General features: G+C 42.8%; 1 protein-coding gene across 1 annotated transcript in view; it reads right to left on the reverse strand.

The window, feature by feature from the left end:
• LOC136559720 (protocadherin-15-like) overlaps positions 1-21,318 on the reverse strand; it is a 767,555-nt gene that overhangs the window by 133,634 nt on the left and 612,603 nt on the right. The window contains exons 26-28 of the mRNA XM_066555080.1: positions 17,211-17,417; positions 10,574-10,708; positions 8,290-8,439 (exon numbers count right to left, since the gene is read on the reverse strand). Coding sequence (XP_066411177.1) covers positions 8,290-8,439; positions 10,574-10,708; positions 17,211-17,417 — 492 coding nt within the window. The remainder of the gene's footprint in view (positions 1-8,289; positions 8,440-10,573; positions 10,709-17,210; positions 17,418-21,318) is intronic.

Consider the following 21,318-nt stretch of genomic DNA (forward strand, 5'->3'; position numbering starts at 1 on the left):
TAACGAAGATACAGCTGAAATGTACAGTAATAGGTGTAAAAACATCATGATGCAGAGAAAAAACTCCTTGCTAAAGTCTGCAAGACAATTATTTTAAGATACAAATTAAGAAACTTATTTAGACCAAGCTTATTCCCTGTGGGTTGGAATATATAAGACTTTCTCGTGTGAGAAGAAGACATTTTTTGTCTTCTTTGACAACCTTTGGTCTTTCAATAGTAATGAGAGGTTTGTATTTATTTATTTCCCATCCTTCTCTCCACTTTTCTGGGTGACAGCCCTGGAAGTGCCAAGAAATCTCACATCCAGGCCTGGTAGTCCAAGCCCTCCTCGTGAAGAGCTGGGGAGCAATGTTTGTGCTCATATGCACCTATGGCTGTGGCAGCCAAGGGGAAGGGAAATGGCAGCTGTTCCCATATGGATACACACCTGGAATCATGGAATCATTCAGGTGGGAAAAGCCCTCTAAGGTGGTCAAGTCCAACTGTTAACCCAGCACTGCCAATGCCATCACTAACCCATGTTCCCAAGTGCCACGTTGTCTTTAAATCCCTTGAGAAAAATCTAAATCCTGGTATTAGACCCAAATTCTAATGGTGACCATAATGAAATGAGGGGTTTCTTCTCTCCCCCCTGGGAAAGGCAATAGATTTATCCTGTTTCTGTAGTGAGCCACGCTAAGTCAAACACACACTCAGCCATGAATTAGAGCCCAGGGAATATATTTGCTTTTAGTCAATCATGGAAAAAAATCCCAGAGTGGTTTTGGTTGGAAGGGACCTTGGAGCTCATCCCATTCCACCCTCTGCTGTGGACAGGGACACCTTCCCCTATCCCAGGTTGTTCCAAGCCCTGTTCAACCTGGCCTTGTTGTCCCTTCCTCCTTTAGGAGTTATTTTGCTGATACACAGCTTCCTCAACTGTCTTTTCATTCTGTAGGACAACACTCCCTCAAACAGCACAAGGAATGACATAAAGTGGTCTGAGCAGCAGTGGAACATCCAGGAGGTCACAGCACCCAGCTGTGCATCCAGCTGGCAGTGGAACTTACAGGGAATGATGGCACCATGGTGTCCTCTGCTGCTCCCAGCTCCAGGCAAGCAGTGGGAGGTGGGGAATGGGAAAGGGCACCAGCAGGGGTGACAGCAGAGCTTTCCTGGGATGTCCAAAATAATCCCAGCCTCAGGAAAGATCCCTGCAGGGATCCCAATGTGAGGATGAAAATTCAAAGGTCTCTGCGTTGGCTTTCCTGACACAAACACTCCTGCCCTGGGGCAGCAGGGATGGAGGAGGGGAATGCTGGATGTCAGCAGTGATGGAAAACCTCAGCACCCACTGTGAGGCCAAAGGCAGGATCAACAGCCAGTCCCTGAGGCAAGGCCAGCCAGACAGCAGCCTCAGCTTCTGCCTCTGAGCCCTTGTCACCTTGTGACACCTGGAGTCAGGGACAGGAGCTCCCTGACGGCCCTGCCATGCTGTGATGGAAAATCATCTACTGAACAGTGCAACACGACATCAACTTCAGCAGCTCACAGCCTCCCACAGCACTACCCAAGGCTGGCAAACCAGCAGTCAAAACTGCCAAATCACCACCTACAACTGCCAAACCAGCACCCCAAACTACCAAATCACCACCTAAAGCTGCCAACCATCACCTAGAACTGCCAAACCACCAGCCAAAACTGCCAAAGAACACCTTAAGGTGCCAAAACACCACCTACAGCTGCAAACCACCATTCAAAATTGCCAACCCACCTTTGCCCAAAACTGCCAAACCACCTTTGCCCAAGGATGTCTGAAGATTCAGAACAGCAGAAACCAAACCTTGCCAGTAAAACAAGAGTAAACCCCAAAGCTGCAATATCTGAATAAATCCCATTTGCACACAACACTGAGCACGAAGGGGAGGATGTGAATTCATGGAATCACAGAATGGTTTGGGTTAGAAAGGACCTTAAAGCTCATCCAGTTCCATGGGCAGGAACACTGTCCAGTAGACCAGGCTGCTCAGAGACCCATCCAGCCTGCCTTGGACACCTCCAGGGAAAAACTCAGGGTTTCTACTGGCTTCTAAGATCTTGAATCCTTGATCCTTCATGCACAAAGGCTCAGTGAAATACAAAATTTCATTTAGAAAGTCATAAATATTCTGAAAACCAAGAACTAAGCCCACAATAGCTTTAAAAACAAATCTTAGTTCATCTCCTACAGCATTTTGGGACACATTGTATAGTGAACATAGGATAAATGCTTAAAATGCCCCAAAAATCATGGAACAGAGGCCATCTCCTCTTAAAAATTTAAAAAAACAAATTAATATTTGTGTGGGTTTTTGTTTTTTTTTAAATCTACCTCATTCTCTTATTCTCTTAGGAATTCTGAAGGAATCTGTGCTATGAAAACTGCAATTTAATCACTCCTTCTATAGCTTCTATACATACCTGGGTGTGTTAATTAAGCTTGTAGAGAATAATTATCTACCCAACTGACAGAGCTGTAAAAACCTTGTCTGCTGAACTTCAAAAGTAACACATACACACACACAAAAAAAAAAAAAAGATAAAGCCTTTATGCAAAATACAGGGTCCTGAGGATTTAATGGCAGGATTTGGAACCAGGCCAGTTTTTACTGGGACAACATTAAAAAGGAAAATTAATTGACTACACAAGCACAGAGATTTAGGAGGTTAATTAAACCTACAAATGCTTGGAAAGATAAGTAATTTGAAAAACATTTTGGGGGCAAAACCAAGAATCAAACCTGGGATTAAATAGAATTAAGGTTTAGCTGCTGCCATAATATATGATTCCAGAAATCCCATCTCCAGCTGTCCCAGCCCGATAGAGCTCCATAGTTAACAAGATTTAAGAAACAGGGGCTAAAATGCAAAGGGAGAAGAACAAAACAATGTTTCATTTACTCTGCTGAGAAATTTTCATCCAGCAGGATCAGCTCCATTGCATCAACATTTGATGTACTAAAAGTTTGGCAAAATAGGTGTGGATTCTGCTGCAGCAAGAAGTGGTTGTGTTGGGAGGAAAAGGAGATTTAGGAGTGGTTTTGTTAGGAGGAAAAGGAGGTTTAGGAGTGTTTTTCTGAGGAGGAAAAGGAGGTTTGGGAAAAATTTTCTTGGGGGAAAAAAGGAGATTTAGGAGTGGTTTTGTTGGGAGGAAAAGGAGGTTTAGGAGTGGATTTATTGGGAGGAAAAGGAGAGTTAGGAGTGGTTTTCTTGGGAGGAAAAGGAGGTTTGGGAATGCTTTTCTTGGGAGGAAAAGGAGACTTAGGAGTAGAGGAAAAGGAGGTTTAGGAGGGTAGCCTTAAGCTTACAAAGACATCTTGGATATGATATAAAACCTGCTCAGACTCGGTTCATTACTGGAGGAAAGTGGGTTTCAATGTTTGACATGGAACCTTCTCAGAGCAACATTTGGGGTCACCTGGCCCTGGACAGATAAAGTGATGACCAACATTCCCAGCAGCTTTCACCAGATTCAGTGTGAAGGAAAAATTCCAGGATTGTTGTGGAGATATTCCTGAGCTTGAGTCAACCCCACATAATGATCTCTGAGTAGGTTAAAATATTTTTTCATTATCTCCTCCAGGCATTCCATCCATTATTTTTTCCTTGACTGTGCAGGGACGTTGGCTGAGCAATGCAAACAAAGCCCAGTTTTGTTTTCTCTCTCTGCTAATCAGGTTTGCTTTGGAGATGGGAATTAATTACCTGATGGGCAGAAGGCAAAAGGTTGCAAATAAACACGTAAATAAAAGATGAGGTGGGGTTTGGAGACGACTTCTGTGAGGATTGCTTTAGGGAAACATTCAGGAGTGCTCAAGCATGCAACAGGTCACAGCCCCAGGGCTGCTCAAGGAGAGTTTGGACAACATTCCCAGGGGTGCACAGGGTGGGATTGTTGGGGAGCCTGGGCAGGGCCAGGGGTTGGAGCCCCTGCAATGGAAATGTAATTCCATTAACTACATTTAAGGCCAGTTCACAAGTTTTCCTCTAAAGACCAAACACAAAAAATCTCCTCATGGGCCAAGATGGATCCATGACCCCTGTGGGTCCCTTCCAGCTGTGGATATTCCATGATCTTAAGATTTCCACTAAACTGTCCTGCTCTTTTATGGCACAATGCACATTTAAGAGTTGTAAATCAAGAACTTGGGCTAAGCTAGGGAATGACCTTAAAAATTAGTTTGTACTGGTGCTATCAGACAAAATTGTTTCAGTGGGGAACAGGGCACTGATCCCCTGTGTATTTTATTCTGCATTTCTCATCAGGGAATGATTTAATTATTCTTGGAAGAGAGCCCTTGAACCTGAGTCATGCCACTGCAATAGGAAATGAGGGAGAAATTAAGATATGTGGATAATTTGAGGTAGGATGTAGGGAGAGCAAAACTGGGATTTTTCAGCCTAGGGAAGAGAAGCTTCAGGGTGACCAAATTGTGACCTTCCAGGACCTGAAGGAGCTACAGGAAAGATGGATAGAGACCCTGTACAAAGGATGGAGGGACAGGGAACAGCTTCCCAGTGCCAGAGGGCAGGGCTGGATGGGACATTGGGAATGAGGAATTGTTCCCTGGCAGGGTGGGCAGGCCCTGGCACAGGGTGCCCAGAGCAGCTGGGGCTGCCCCTGGATCCCTGGCAGTGCCCAAGGCCAGGCTGGAGCAGCCTGGGACAGTGGAAGGTGTCCCTGCCCATGGGATGAGGTGACACTAGATGGGATTTAAGGTCCCTTCCCACCCAATTCCATGAATTACATTTATGGCCAGTCCACAAGTTTTCCTCTAAAGACAAAACACAAAAAAATCTCCTCATGGGCCAAGATTTAGGTGAATAATACCTTTTGCCACCCTCTGTCCCTTTCCCAGCTCTCTCATTTTCCTGCTCAATATTCCTTATTCCCTGCATCCTGAATATAAAAATGAGAGATGGCTAAAGAAAAACAGTGGATTTAAATTATTGAGATGAAATTTTGTTGCACCGCTGCTGCAAACTCCACCCATCAACGTGCAACTCATTTCAATATCGGAGTCACAGCAGTGAAAAAATGGGAAACCGGGCAGAAAAATATAATAACATAAAAAAGATGGAATTAAGTACTTGACTAGGTTTACTGTTAATAGTCTTTCTGCTGACAGTTATAATTTACCACATTTAACTGTTTTAAAGTACAGATTTCTCAGTTGAGAAACTCTCAGGGAGCACAATAAAATACCTAAGAAAGGAGAAGGAAAAATGAGAAATTTTCAGGCTGAAAGGAACAAAACACAAAGAGATTTAAACTTAACTCTTCCCAACCAAGGCCTGAAACAATTTCACAAGTACTGAGGAGACAACTGAAATAAAAATAAAACGTGTTTTTGTCACTTCTCTGAAAGGCAACAGGGAAAGAAGGAAAAGTCCTTTGTGCAGCCATCGAGGCAGAAAGGAAAAAATGGGGGAAAAATTGAATTCTGCTTGTAATGAATATATTTGCCTGCTATTTGTGGTTATTTTCAAGCAGAACTTAAGAATTTTTAAATTTTCTTTCTTTTTTAAGAGTGTACCAGACAGCAAACACAAGCAACTTAAAAGCTATTATGTTTTGGGGCTATTGTCAGGAGTAAAATCAAAACAATGTCCCACAAAATGAGGCAGCAAGAAAGCACAAACTGGGGCTATTTGTCCATTTTATTTGTACATTTTCCTGCAACTGACTCTGGAAAAAAATGTAAGAGATGTAAGAATATTACCTTAAGGATAATAAAACCAAGTGGCTGAAAATCATTCTGATTATTATAGATGGTTATGAGACTGTCCAGACACTCTGAGGTCACTGTTCTTTTTCTAACCTGCTTTTCTCTGATCAGACAAAGTGGTTTTATGAACTGATTTTGCTCTGGGAGCTATAAGAGATGAGAATCCTCTCCCAGCAGAGGATCCAGACCCCAGGAGGGAGGGTGGGGTAAAAGGTGACTTTGCTCCTCATGGAGACAATAAAATGAGCAGCCCTCAAAATCACTGTGTCAGGGTTCAAAAAATGGGAAAGAAAAGTCAGTCTGGCCTTTGAGAAAATCTTTATAAAGCCTTTACATATATGAAGTGCGTGTATATATCTATATATATATATATATCTATATATAGGTATTTTATACCTAAAGATTGAGCAACCTACCAAAGAGTGCAGCTGCCCAAAATCCCGATCAGGGAATCATGGTTTGGGTGGGAAGAAAACTTAAATCCCATCCAGTGCCACCCCTGCCATGGCAGGGACACCTTCCACTGTCCCAGGCTGCTCCAGCCTGGCCTTGGGCACTGCCAGGGATCCAGGGGCAGCCCCAGCTGCTCTGGGCACCCTGTGCCAGGGCCTGCCCACCCTGCCAGGGAACAATTCCTCATTCCCAATATCCCATCCAGCCCTGCCCTCTGGCACTGGGAGCCATTCCCCCTTGTCACTCCATCCCTTGGAAAAGTCTCTCTCCATGTTTCTTGCAGCTCCTTCAGGCCCCAGTTTGGTGACCCCAGAGCTTCTCCTCTCCAGGTGAGCAGCCCCAGCTGTGCCAGCCTTTCCTCCCAGCAGAGCTGCTCCATCCCTCTGCCCATCCTGGTGCCTGCCCTGGGCTCTCTGCAGCAGCTCCAGGTCCCTTCTGTGCTGGCCCCTCTTTATTTCTGGCATCATCACCAGTCCTCTGAAATCCTATGACCTAACGCTCAGATTTTGTTGCTTTGGTTTTTGTTTTTTTTTTTTTTTTTTGTAAGATGGGTAATTGAGAAACTCAGATCATCTGGTACTGTGGGATGAGTTGAAAAACAACTCTTCTCCCAAACCAGCCAGAATTTTCTACCTTCCCCCTCTGACCAGATTATACACTCAGAAAACCTGCAAGTATCCATGTACTGACTGTGCAGACAGAAGCATGGATTTGGGAAAATCTCATCCTTGCAATTTAAATTTTCAGCAGAGGTGAGTTAAAGGCCCAACTTCCCCATTATTCCTTCCCCAAATAACCAGTCCAGGCCCAATTTTCCTAAGAAATGTGTCCTCCTGCTCTTTGAAAGCCTCCAGGCTTGGAATATGTTTGCAGCTGCAAGACCAGGACGTGTTTGAGGAGCTGGAGAGCAGCACCTTCCCTCTGAGCACAGAAACACTTCAGCAGTTTCAAACAACCCCAGGAGCTGCTCTGCTTCATCCCAGGTACCATTAACACACTTCAGGCAGCTCAGAGCACCCTCAAGGCCAACCTTGAGTAGAAAACATTCTTTTTCCCCAGCAGAAATCTCGTTTAGCAACATTTTCTGCCTCATGCTCCCTGGCTCTTTCAGGACAACAGTATTTGCTGTCGTGTTCCCACCCAGCCTTGTGCAGCATCTTAAGGAATTTAACTATGCTTCCATTTTTTCTCTTTCCCTCAAATTTTGCTGGAAATGCCCCTGTGGCTGTCCCTGATGGGGACACTCATGGCCCAAACTGATGAAGGGACAAAACACCACAAAGAAGAGCTGAAGATGCAAAGGCACAAGTACAGCTCAAGAGGGACAGAAAATGCCATTTTCTGAACCATCTCCTCATCACTGCTACACTCAAATTAATTCCTGATTACTGTTCAGAAAATGATATTTTATACTCAAGTCAGCTGATTAATTTTATTTTCCCAGTATTTCCACTGCCTTCAATCACTCTGGAAAGCCACCAATGGCATCTTGTCTGTTCATCCATCTGGAGTGGCAGCACTCAGAGCAGGGCTGAGATCTTGGAAGAATTACATAAAAAGAGACTTTTCCCTTTAATTTCAGTCCCACCAGGATTCACCTCCAGTCCTGCACTAAAACATAAATCAGTGCTGCCAAAATTTAATTGAAACTGCTTCTCTCTGGGCCTGTGTTCAACCCATTTTTCATTGCTCATTTGCTCTACAAACAAACTTGTAAAAACCAGCAGGTTTTCTGGCATAGGAAAACATTCCTGGTTATGTCCTACTCCACTGCTTACCTGTTCCCCCAAAATGTTTTATCTCAATGTCCTGCTAATAAAGGAGAATTTTCTTTGTCTTCTGAGATTGTTCAGCTGAAATTTTTTTTGTGGAACCTCAGAGGAAGATGCTGAGCTGCAGCTCTACGGCTAGAACAGGCCTGACATTTAGTATTAGCAATTTTGAATAGATATTTAATTAATTAAGTGGATGCAGACAACCAAACCTTGTTTCTACCTGGTTTCAGTGCATTTCCAATTGAGATGAACAAGGCCATGCACTGCTAACAAAAAGTGAGTTACCAAAGGTAATAAAAGCCCTGAAATTACCTTTATAACACCTTCCCCAGGCTGCATATCTGTATAGATCTTGACACTGTAGGAAATGTTGGAGAAGGTTGGGGAATTGTCATTTGCATCGATCACCACGATGTTGACAGTCACTGGGACACTCTCCTGGACTCCATCAGAAGCTGTCATCTTCAGAAGGACAGAAAAAGCAGGACAGGAATGTATTTTAATGGTGTGTTCTCAATACAATTCCAAGAGAAATCCAATCCCAACAGGAGAAAATACAGCCTAACAACCCAAAATCAGCATTTTGTTTCTCTCTGCAGTTACAGTTACAGGAGGATTCAGCATGTGCGAGACTCAGGGCAAAAACAAAGCAAACACATCCAAACCTTTCCAGTACAGAAGTGAGAGGGAATAACTTGGAATTTCCCAGGGATGGGGCTGGGATTGGAGCTGTTGAGTTCATGGGGTTTCACCTGGGTATCACCACACCCAGGAGCTCTGTTAAACCTGATGCCTCAGGTTTAGCTTTTGTATTTTTCAGACTCTGTGCTGCTTTAGTGTGTGGGTCTGAGCTTCACATTAAGGGATGGTGAGCTCTGTGCACAGAGCAGGGAGACAAAACAATTCCTGCTCCAGCTGGGGACCAAGGACAAATGATCCAAATCTCAGGCACAAGAGCACAAACAACGTGGACTGGAGGGAGAAAAACAAGGATGGGACTGCATGGGCTAAAGTTGTAATTGGACAATGAACTCCAATATGCAAATGGAGCAGAACTGATCCCAGTGACAGACCCCGTGACCAGGTGTCCATTTGTGCCCATTTTGGTTCACCTTGGGTGCAGCCCTGGCTGGGCTCTTGTGCTGCCCAAGGTGGATCCATGGAGGCCTTTTAATAAAGCCCTGCTTTATTCTTTAGCTCCATTCTAGGTCAGCCTTCTCAAGGCATCAGGCCTCCCAGACAACATTTTGAGGTGGAAATTACAGAGCTGGGGGCTCTTCTTATTCTACAGAGGAAATCTGAGCTCTTCCTTCCATTGAAAATGGACAGAAAATAGGGAGGCACAGACTGGGAACCCCTGCAGAAGAACTGGGTTTACCCACAGCCCATTTCCAAATCGCTGTGGGGCTGTAAAGGGGTTCACCCACAACCTGAGGTAATATTAAATCCATTTCAGCTTTTTTCCCCTTCTTTATTTATTATTTTTTCTAAAAATACTGCTGGCTGTGCTTTCTGTCCATCTATTTATTTCAATTTGGGCCAAAAATAAAGCAAAATCCCAAGACAAGGCTCATGTTCCTGGCTCCAGGGAAAAGGCAATAAGAAAAGCAAGGCTGAGAATAAAAAAGAGGGCTCAGGTGCTGCTGTGGGATGAGGAGCAGGCACCAATCCTGGGGCCATGGAGAAGGTGCTGGCAGGGGAATCTAAAATGCTGCTCTCAACCAACTCATGCTTCACTGCACTCCCTTTTCTGGGTGATAAGCACTGTGCTGACTGGATAAGAAAGATTAAGCAATTCCATTTTTGTGGGGGCAAAACCCCAGACAACATCCTTAAGGCATGGTAGTATTTTGTTAACAAAGCAGAAGGCAGAGGATTTTATTTACTTGTAGCTCTATGGATGCAGAGTTTGTTTTGTAGCAAACTATATTTTAATATCATATTGCAATATCTATATTATAATATTAATAAGCAATTAATAACAAATTGCTTATTAATATTAATTAATTATAGAATTAATTATAATTCTATATAATTAATTAATATAATGGTATTAATTATATAGAATTAATTATAATTATTATTAACTATAATTAATGGTTAATTAATGATAAATAATAAATTACATTATCTATAATATAGTTATTGTAATATATTTTAATGTTTTGCAGCAGTTATACTGTAAAGAAGAGCCTTGAGTTGATCAGCATAGAATCATAAATTCCTTTAGGTTGGGGAAGATCTCCAAGACTGAGTCCAACCCTTTCAGTGAAGACATTTTTCCTAATATCCAACCTAAAGCTCTGGATACCAGTCCAAGTGACAGAAATTACGCATTGTTTTCTTGTATTTTCCTTCCATTTGTGTTTCTATTAATCTCTGACCTTGCTGTTTTATGTCTGAGCAAGATTTTTGTGTCAGGAATCATCATTTTTCCATTTGCAAAAAAAATAAAAGATACGGCGCTGACGTCTGATGGAAATTTACACCCTACAGATAACAATTGCCACTATAACGAGCAGACCTTTCAATTTTGCTCTGAATCCTGGAGATAAACAGCTTTTGGAAGTGAGAGAGTTGTATTCTTTGAACTTACAGAGAAGGTGTAGAGCTGCTGGACCTCCCTGTCCACGGGCTGCAGCAGGGTGAGGTAGCGGGTGATGCCACTCTGGGTCACAGTGAAAAACGTGGTGTAGTCGTTCAGGAAGAGATGGAGCTGTGGATCCTTGGTCTTTCAACAATATCAAGGGGGAAAAAGAGCACTTTGTTATCAATTCAGAGGGATATTAAACATATAATTAAGTCTCCAACTCACTGCAAGTGCTTGTTTTAGTTGAAACCTAAATAAGCACAAATGCTGTGACTAAAAACTGTAAAATAAAAAGGTAAAAAAACCCCTCACTGCTGGCCTAAAAATCTAATCTTCTTGATGAAAAATGTATTAAAAACTACTAGAGTACGAAAATCCAGTTGTAAACAAATACCTGTCTGGTATGCTGGTTTTAAATGTATGTCTTTCCCCCCCCCCCCCCATTAAAAAAGGCAGACACAACTTAATATAAAAAACCAGATTCAAGCATTTATCTTCATATTAAAACCCAAAAGAAGCTGAACTTGATTAACAGAGCAATAAAACAGCTGGGTTAGTGCACTGAAGAAAGAGAATGACATGTGAAGTATTTCAGGAAACAGAGGTAGCTCAGGGGGTCTTCTTTAGGTGCCAGAAAGAATCAAAAAAATATTGATGCAGAATTAGGAACCTCTCAGTTGATGGGGTGAAAACACCACAAATGAACTGAAAAGTAATATTTTAAGGTAAAAAGCCTTGTAAATTTACTCATAGCTTCTTGAGTACTTGGGTCACTCCTGATTTCCACCTCTTTTGAGGTGTTTTTGAGTTATTTAACTCTACATGACTTAAATTTTCAAACAAAATACATTTCTTTTTTGTTGCCCACAGTATTCCAACAACTTTCCTGCTGGAATTGTATGGACAACTATTTTTCCACAATCTGGTTGACTTAACCTGACTTCCTGCTGCTCTCGCTCATGAGTTACAGAATTTATTTCTGTTGGCAGGAGAAAGCAAATTCCAGGAAAATGCAAAAGGCTGGGGGACAAGTCCTATAAAAACTATTTTAAACTGCCCCCAGGAATGTGGAGGTGAGAAATCAGAGGAGTGGTCCCAGCCATGACAGAAAACCCAGGATTTCACCAGCTGCTTTCCAAGGTCATTCCACAAATCCCAGCCCTACAGAGAAGGCCATAGGGAGAACCATCTGAATCCCAGGAACAGTCCCAAAAGGAGAAAAGCTGAATTCAGCAAAAAATCCCCACAGGAGCATTACTTCTCTGAACTCTTTCTGAATCCAAAGCTCTTCTGGAATGCCACTTCTATTAGTGGCATTCCTGGAGGATTAAAACCCTTGGGAGCACAGCACAGGTCCTCAGCCCCCAGCCAACCCTGACCTGCACCAGGTGGCACCAGGACAGAGCAGCACAACACCAGGACAGACATAAACTGCTTTAAATGAGCCCAAATAAAACCCCCAAACAGCAAATATTCCATGATTGAAATGAGAAAACATTCCAGGAAGCCGTGGGAAAGAATTATCCAAGTGTTCCACACCAGTGGCTCCTCAGTGCCCAAAGCTGCAACCGCAGCTCCCAGGAAAATGAAAATTCAGTTTACAGCCAGCAAGGCAAACAGCAACCTCTTCATTCCAAGAAAACTTAGGGAAGGTAATTGCCCATAATTGCTCACTTTGTAGACATTACAAAGCCCGTTAAGAATTTAATTTACAAAACCCCTAGTTAGTGTTGCAGTTCTTGCTTTCGTGTCCTTTTGAACACTAATAAACAGCACTTCTTTCCTAATTTATTCCTGAAAAAAAAACCAAAAAACCAATGATGGAGATCCCAAACCCTCCTGGAGTACTGTGTCCTATTCCTTTGCTATCTTTTTCTTAGAAATGTTCTCCTAATATGGAAGGTAATTGCCTTTACAGCAATCAATGCCTATTTTACCACCTTCCAGGCATGTCAGAGCCACAGAGCAATTTATTCCCTTCATCTGAAAAAGCATTGTTATGCTTGGACATTATTACCAGGGATATTTGACATTATTGTCAGGGATCTGGGACATTATTATCCCATTTTATGCTGCCTGAAAAGCCAGCTTGGCTTAACTGAACATTTCATGTGAGAGAGAACAGCCCCGGCTACACTGCCAACACAATTTTCAATAATTTATTTTTTAAATAATTTTATTTTGCAGCATGGAATTCAGCATTGTAATTTCTGGTGACATTACTGGGTCATGGAGACAAGGCTGATCTCTGATAAACTGTTTAATGTGGAATTTTAAGTAGAAAATTATCAGAGTCCACAAAAGAGTTCACATGCAACCTGCAAAGAGCATTTCAAGCACACAGCTCAAACCTGAGGTATTTTTGAATTTAAAAAAGCACTTTTATAATACTCAGGATGTCTTTGAAGATTTGTAATAATTTAATGAACATTAAGCAACCACAATGTATGACTTTATGCCCTAAATTGGGTCCAATGTGTTTAAAGGGCTCTTTGCAGGCTTCACAAACCAAGAGAGAGTCCCAGCCTCAAACAGCAGCAGGGCAGGGAGAAATGAGGGAGGAAAGAAAGGAAGAAATCACACAATTAAACCCAAAAAAGGTGTTTTGCACACATAACACCCAATACCTACAGGGAAGGCACCTGGTGGGACCTACAAAGGAAAACACAAAATGAACGCTTGGGGAAGCACAAACCTGGGACTGAGGGACAGCAGAGCATGTGGGGATTCATGGTTACAGACAAAAATAACCCAACAAAATGAGACACACAAAATGCTGCAGCCAATAAACAAAGCCTGGGCTTGAGTGTGTTCTGCTTGAAAAAAATCTCTGGAGAAACTCCTGCATGGATGTGGATGTTCCACTCCTGCTGCTCCCCAAATCCCACCAGGGTTTGGTTACAACTCTGCCCAAAGCAAAGAGTTTTCTAAAACTGATGAAGATGAAACCAAAATTATTGGGGATAATTATGAGACTGAGCAGACAGGGGTGTCACAGACACGTTTTATGAGAAATCCTTTCCTTAGGATTTTTTCTCCTGAAAAACAGAGAGGTCTCAGGAACAAAATGCAAACAATGATTTTCTGCTGCTGTGGAATGCAACAGGTGCATCTGGGATTGGTCTCACGTGGTTGTTTCTAATTAATGGCCAATCACAGCCCAGCTGGCTCGGACTCTCTGTCCAAGACACAAGCCTTTGTTATCATTCTTGCTTTTTCTGTTCTTAGCCAGCCTTCTGATGAAATCCTTTCTTCTATTCTTTTAGTATAGTTTTAATATAATATATATAATAAAATAATAAATCAAGCCTTCTGAAACATGGAGTCAACATTCTCATCTCTCCCCTCATCCTCAGACCCCTGTGAACACCATCACACAGGGGTATTGATTCTCTGTGTGTTTCAACAATCCCAAAAGTTTTTGGACAGGATCAATTTGGCTGTGAAGTTCTCCGGGGCAGCCAGAAGAAGTTCCAAGAGTACCCAAACTGCTCAGACTTCCTAATTTACAGCACAGACTCATCCTCTAAAAGCTGCAGTGGCAACAGAGACACTTTGATGACACAGCTGATTTTTCCAACATGTTCAAGTGGAGAATGATCAGCACTGAAATGTCCAAGAAAAAATTGTTTTGTTGGAAAGCTGTTTCCAGCATCTGTCCTTTTTTCTGGGTGAAAGGAGAAAAATCTTTCCCCATGTTCACCTGGAGAATGTGAGATCCAGAGCCTTACAGAGGTGAAGCAGGGGAAATTCTGTGATCACAACACAAAATGATGTGGATTTGTTGGAATGAGTCCAGAGGAGGCCATGGAGGGGCTGGAGCCCCTCTGCTCTGGGGTGCTCACCTGGGGAGGAGAAGGCTCCAGGGAGAGCTCAGAGCCCCTGCCAGGGCCTAAAGGGGCTCCAGGAGAGCTGGAGAGGGACTGAGGACAAAGGATGGAGGGACAGGACACAGGGAATGGCTCCCAGTGCCAGAGGGCAGGGCTGGATGGGATATTGGGAATTGGGAATTGTTCCCTGGGAGTGTCAGGAGGCAGAAAACATGAGATATTCATCCTGAAATAATCAAGGAAGACACACAGTGCTACAAGAGCAATTCAGTGTTAGTATTTCTAGTTTTCCTTGAGTGTAAAGATAAAAAAAAAATTAACCCCTATCTTTATAAATCCTAAAGGAATGAAAGCAGCTTTTTGTCTTAGCCTTGATCTTCTGTTTGTTTTAATAATTATATTAATGGTCTGTTTAGTTCTGGTAAGGATATTTCCTGAGTTATTACAACTGTTGGAGTGTCACAGCAGGACTGCCCAAGGGCAGCAGAACTGTTTCCTTGAGAGAGCACTGACTGCAAAACAATTGCAAACAAAAACTGAGAGTGAAAGAAGCAATCAGGCAAATATCAGAGAAAAATACTTTGGTATTTAAAATGCTTCAGTTTTCCTGGTTAAAAAAAAAAACTATTCTTTTTCCTTCTATATTTATAATATTGAAAATTCATAACTTGCTCTTGTAGCCGCATTTAAAACTTATTTTATCCATTACTTGCTCTGTCTGCTCACATTGCTGCCAAGACATCCTGAAGTAAAATTGTTTCAAATTTCCCACAAGTTCTCAGAAAAAAAAAAAAAAAATTAAAAAAATCCAGAGAATCACAAAACACCCTGAGGTGGAAGGGAGCCACAAAGATCATCGGGTCCAACTCCTGGTCCTGCATGAGGTAACCCAGGAATGCCAAGGCCAGGCTGGACAGGGCTTGGAGCAGCCTGGGACAGTGGGAGGTGTCCCTGCCCACGGCAGGGGTGGCTCTGGATGGGCTTTAAGATCCCAATCCATTCCATGACTGTTATTCAGTGCAGCTTTACCACTAACCCTAACCACTGGATAAATTAATCCTCTCCCATGAAAACCAAAGAGGAAGGAAAAAAGAGGCTTGGGAAGCCTTATGTAAAGAGCTCTCAGCTCACACAGTTGAAGTTCCTCATCTCAGCTTTAGTTTGCTCAGGTCTTAAGGTACTCCTGTAGCTTAATTTAATTTATGCCATTTAAACAGAGCACTTAATTAGATCAGCACTTGGCAGTGCTGCTCTGCTGAAAGGTCTGTTTGCAATGTCCCATCTATAAATTAATTTCTGCAAGGTTTATAGCAGGACTCTGTTATATTCCCACAGGGTTTCAATTTAGAGTGGGTTTTGTTCATTTTTTCCTCAGACACCCAGTTAAGTGAGCACTCTCTTTCAGCATTTACCTGAGGACATGGAGTCATTTTAATATTTCAATTAACAGGCAGAATTCATTATGTTTGAACAGGGTCACCATTGGGAACTGGGATGCACCAGCGCAGAGGGGGCTTCTCTCAGTGTCTCATCAGCAATCTTTAAATTTAAATATACTCCTAAATACATTAATTGACAGAGGTACAATGAAACCATCAAGACACTGAAACCTGCAGAAGTTAATGACCATTCCCTATGCCAACAATCCCACCCTGAGTTCCCATCCAGCTTCATGAGGAGCAATTTTAGTGTTTGGCCATTTTATATGGGAGCTCTGTGCAACTGCTGCACTCCCAGTTGGAATTCTGGGAATTCTCCTGCCCACAGCAGGTTAGAAGGACTCTACAAATCCCTAGCACTGAACTGAAGCACAGGCACTTCCATCTGGTTCTTTCACATCCATGTTGCACCTGCATCATGCCACAGCTTTGGAAAGGGCTGTGCATGAACCAGGTGATGCCAAAGCAACAGAAACATGGAATATTTCCACCCAAGGATGAAGTTCATCCCCTCTGGCTGTATCAGAGAATCCCAGAATGGTTTGATTTGGAAGGGACCTTAAAGCCCATCCAGTGCCACCCCTGCCATGGCAGGGACACCTTCCACTGTCCCAGGCTGCTCCAGCCTGGCCTTGGGCACTGCCAGGGATCCAGGGGCAGCCCCAGCTGCTCTGGGCACCCTGTGCCAGGGCCTGCCCACCCTGCCAGGGAACAATTCCTCATTCCCAATGTCCCATCCAGCCCTGCCCTCTGGCACTGGGGGCCATTCCCTTGCATCACTGCACACCCTTGGAAAAAGCCTCGCTCCATTCATTTAGATGTTAATACTCCTGAATTTCTTTCTCTCTCCCAGTGACAGCAGAACTCCACAGCAAGAAGAAATCCCCCAAATAGATGTTACTACTTGGTTATTGCTCCTCTGGAGATGCCCAAGTTCCACTCTAAGCAATGTTACAACAAAATCTGGCAGAGCAAAGAACGCAATGAATTTTGAGCCTCTTGCTGTTCCTCATACTCCTCCTCTTTTTGGCTCAAATGAGGAATTCCTTTCTCTCTGAGCTCCCCTCTCCCATTTCCATGGGATGGGGCAGGCTGATCCCTGCCACAAAATGCATTTTGATTCCTCTGTGCACTGAACATTCACCACCTTGAACAGAAAAGAGTCTTCCAGAGATGCGAGCACAACAAATCAGAAAAAACCCACTTCCAAATCTATCCCAACTCAGAACGCAAACAAACAGAAAACCACAATTAAATGAATTTTTTGGTGTTCATTGATCTAAATAGGTTTGTCTCAATAACAAAAAAAACAAACAAAAAGAAAGAATCCTGAAAAGAATAAAACTGCAAGCAGCCCCAAAGAAGCAGCTGTACCTCCTCCACGTCGTTGTCCAGCACCACGAGCTGCAGGGGGGAGGTCAGGTTCCGGTTATCCGAGATGGTCGTTCCCACCGGGGACGATTCCAGGATGAAGCCCTCGTAGGTAGACCTTGTGAAATAAGGCTTCTGGTTGTTCTCATCCAGGATCTCGATGTGGAGATTGGCAAAGGCAGGGAGAGGATGGCCATTGTCTTGTTCAGCCTAAAAAAAAAATAAAAAAATCACCTCATTGGTCAAAGGTTCCCAGTTATGAACATTGACTGGGGATGGTTCTATTTAAGAGTCATAAGTCAGTTAAAAAATGGCCTTTTTTTTTAGGTCCCCCTACTGTGGAACACAACATCATGAAAAGAGAAATACCAATTAAAAATTAGCTAGGAGACAAGAACAGGATCACCTTCCATCACAGTCACAAGAAACCCAAACCTTGTGCAAACACAGCTCCTTAAACTGTCAGGATTGAAACTTTTGGAAAAAGCTCTGAGGAATGAAAGAAAACTGGGAATGCTGATTGCACAGCAACAGCAAGAGAGTTAAACCCAAAAGGTGGGAACAGCACACATGGACACATTTGCTTCTTCTTTCCCTAAATCCATCTCTTCAGCATTACATGAGTGGGATTTTCATTTGCATTTTGTCTGTTTTTAAATTCCAGTCCAGTTGGGGTTGGAAGGGACCTTAAAACTCATCCCATTCCACCCCTGCATAGGCAGGGACTCTTTCCACTATTCCAGGGTGCTCCAAGTCCCATCCAGCCTGGCCTTGGATGCTTCCAGGGATCCAGGGGCAGCCCCAGCTGCTCTGGGCACCCTGTGCCAGGGGAGTTGTGGATGTGTCCAGCAAAATTCTTTACTTCCATGAATGACCCCCACATCTCAATGGCAGCCCTGCACCACCCAGGAGTCACTCCCCGATATTTTTCACCTAATTTATTCTTATTCTCAAACTTCCTAAAGATAAAAGCACTAATTGCCCATTCCAGGGTGCTAATCCTATAAAAACCTACAACCCTACTTTCTTTTCCTGTAACCTCCCAACCAACAACTAATTAAAGCAAAGAAACAAGGGAATTAGGAGATAAAGAGTAATTTGGTCTCCAGTTTATAAAGAGCAAACCAGCTTTAATTACAGTCCTGAACATGACAACTGCAGCAAGACAACAGTTAGGGCATTGAAAGAGTTTCCTGTTCCTATGGCCAAAATTTTTATTACCAAAATCTGAATGCACACAGACCCTGGATCACAACACAGAGATTCCTAAATTCCTGTTGTTAACAGGACTTTCTGTTTGCAGAGGTTTTACTTCTAATCTGGTATTTCCCCCATTTCAAACAGATAATTGCTCATTTTTCAAATCGAGAGTCCAAGGAATCTTGGTCTGGAAAAATCCCTTTGACATCATCATAGTTTTAAAAAATTTCTTATTTAAACTTCTCTTATTTAAACCATTATTTTAAACAAAATATTTCTTATTTAGACTACTTAAATATTTTCTTGGTCTGAAAAATGTTAATTCTCTTTGCTTATAAAACAGCAATAATTTGATGATAAAAAGTCTATTAAAGAAAAAGGAATATTAAAACCTTCTATTTCAAATAAAAACAAATATAAGCATAATAATTGTTATTTTCTTCAAAGGAGGTGATGACACCTTTAGGAATCCATAAAAAACTCAGTCTTAGTTTTTAAGAAAAAACAGATTTTTCTTTTTAAAATAAAGCTGGATTACACTTGAACAACAGGGAAAAATGCCCAGTCCAGGTGATGCACCTCTGAATGAAAATAAACTACATGTGTCAAAATCAACATCACCAAAATTACCTGGCAGGACTCTGGCTCCTGACCCCAGGAAGGTGAAACTCCAAAAACATCTGGAGATAGAAGTTTTGCCCCAAAGTACTGAAAGCATGAGAGAAAATCCCAGGAGAAGTCTGCTCCTCAAGCAACTCACACAGCTGGGATTCTGTTTTGTAAGCAGATGCATCATGGTATCACAGAATCCTGCAATCTTTTAGGATGGGAAGACTCCCAGGGTCGTGGAGTGCCAGCTGTGCCCAGTGCCCACCTTGTCCCCAGCCCAGAGCCCTGAGTGCCACCTCCAGCCCTTGCTGGGACACCTGCAGGGATGGGTGTCACAGTAAGGCAGAAAAATCATAATGAAAGTCTTCATAAAATCAGCCTGCTCTCCTAAAATCAGTGGCTGGCCTTGTCAAGCCAGCCCTTTGCAAGTTCCCACGTGAAAGCAATCCTGGTGTGAGCAGTTCCTTAGCATAACAATCTTTTCCTGGGTAAAAAACAACCAGCACCTGTATAAACTGTTTTTACAGCTTTAGATAGAGAAATGAAAACTATTTTTTACAAACAACTTGTACACACTGAGAGTTTGAGTGACCAATCAATACAGTATAACAGCTTGTTAATAACCAATAAAGTAATTGGCAAGAAAGCTCCTGACCAACTGGAGTCCCACACGAGGTCTGCAAAATTATATAAAAAGGAGTTATGTGAATAAAGAATGAGCTTTTTCCACCAAGAAGAAAATGGAGCCCTGTATGATTTAGTCCAAAAGATGGGCACTGCAAAGCTCCCTGGGCAGCCCCTGCCAAGGCCTGAGCACCCTTTGCATGCAGAAATTGCTGCTGCTGTCCAAGCTGAGCCTCCCCTGGCCCAGCTTGAGGCCCTTTGCCCTTGTCCTGTCCCTGTTCCCTGGCAGCACAGCCCGGCCCCCCCTGGCTGTCCCCTCCTGGCAGGGAGTTGTGCAGAGCCACAAGGGCCCCCTGAGCCTCCTTTGCTCCAGGCTCAGCCCCTTCCCAGCTCCCTCAGCCCCTCCTGGGGCTCCAGCCCCTTCCCCAGCTCCGTTCCCTGCCCTGGACACGCTCCAGCCCCTCCAGGGCTCTCCTCAAGCATTCCTCCCCACAGGACTAACAATGATTGTCCATCATTAAATTCTCTTTTCTTCTCCTTTTCCAAGTAAAATCAGTCCCTTCATAGCCCAAAGTTTCCATACAACCCCTGTGAGTTACTCTATAGGAACACTTAATGTTCCTTGCTATAAAGAGATCCTAAAAAGAGGAAAAGGCAAACAGAGGGTCTCAATCTTCTGAACAGCTTGAAACACCACAATAATGGCCTTGCTTTAAAGTCCAAGTGAGCCCAGAGCTCATTCTGGGATAAAAGCAGGAATATTCACCCAGGAAGGTGTTGCAGGCTTTGTTGAAGTGCTGGGAATTGCACATGGCCAAACACAAAGAGAGTTGTTTGCTCCCAAAATTGGACTTCAAATTTGAAACCCTGGAGCCCAAAATAACAAAGCAAAGGAGTTCTTCCTCACTGAGCACTTCCACTCAAAATTACTTCAGCTTTCCTTCGTGTTCACCAGTCAAAATGATGGATTAATTTTAACTTTTTTGTTTCCAAAGACACCACTATTTAAGGAAAAAAAGGAAGCTTTGCAAACAGCCACTTCTTTTTGCCTTTTGTTTAAAACAAAGAATTTCATATTACAATGTGAAGAATTGATTTGCTTTCAAATGTTCCATGAAATCAGTCCTAGAAGCAGCACCTGATTACAAGCAGAGCACAACACTGCCCCCTCATAATGCTCCAAAAATATAAAAAAGTGGTAACATGGACAATTTTTTGCTCCAGTGCCCCATTTCTTGGGGTTTTTCTTAGTTTGGGGGTTGGGGTTTTTTTTTCAATTTTGTTTTGTGGTGGTTTGGGGGTGGTTTTGCTGCTGGTTTTGGTTTTGTTGTATTTTTTTATTGTAAGAGCTGAAGTTATACCTCATGAGAGTTGTTCCAGACACTGAGTCCTCTATTGAGAGTGCAAACCCTTTTCCCTCACATTGCCCTGTTAAGCGCTTGCCTGGACTTGCTGGCCAAAGGTCATTTCCTAACACATATTTTGGAGCACAAACAGCAAACAACTTACATTTTCTTCACCCAGAAAGCCACTGATATCTAAGCCATAAAACATTTGAGTTCCAGTCCTTCAAAGAAAATGTTTTAGTGTCAAAATAATGGAGGATCTCACAAATAACTCTTCAAACTTCAACCAAGATTTAAAAAAAAAAAAAAAAAAAAAAAAAGCAGCAGCACAG

This window comes from Molothrus aeneus, chromosome 8, assembly GCF_037042795.1.
Source record: "Molothrus aeneus isolate 106 chromosome 8, BPBGC_Maene_1.0, whole genome shotgun sequence".
In the NCBI taxonomy this organism is placed as follows: Eukaryota; Metazoa; Chordata; class Aves; order Passeriformes; family Icteridae; genus Molothrus; species Molothrus aeneus.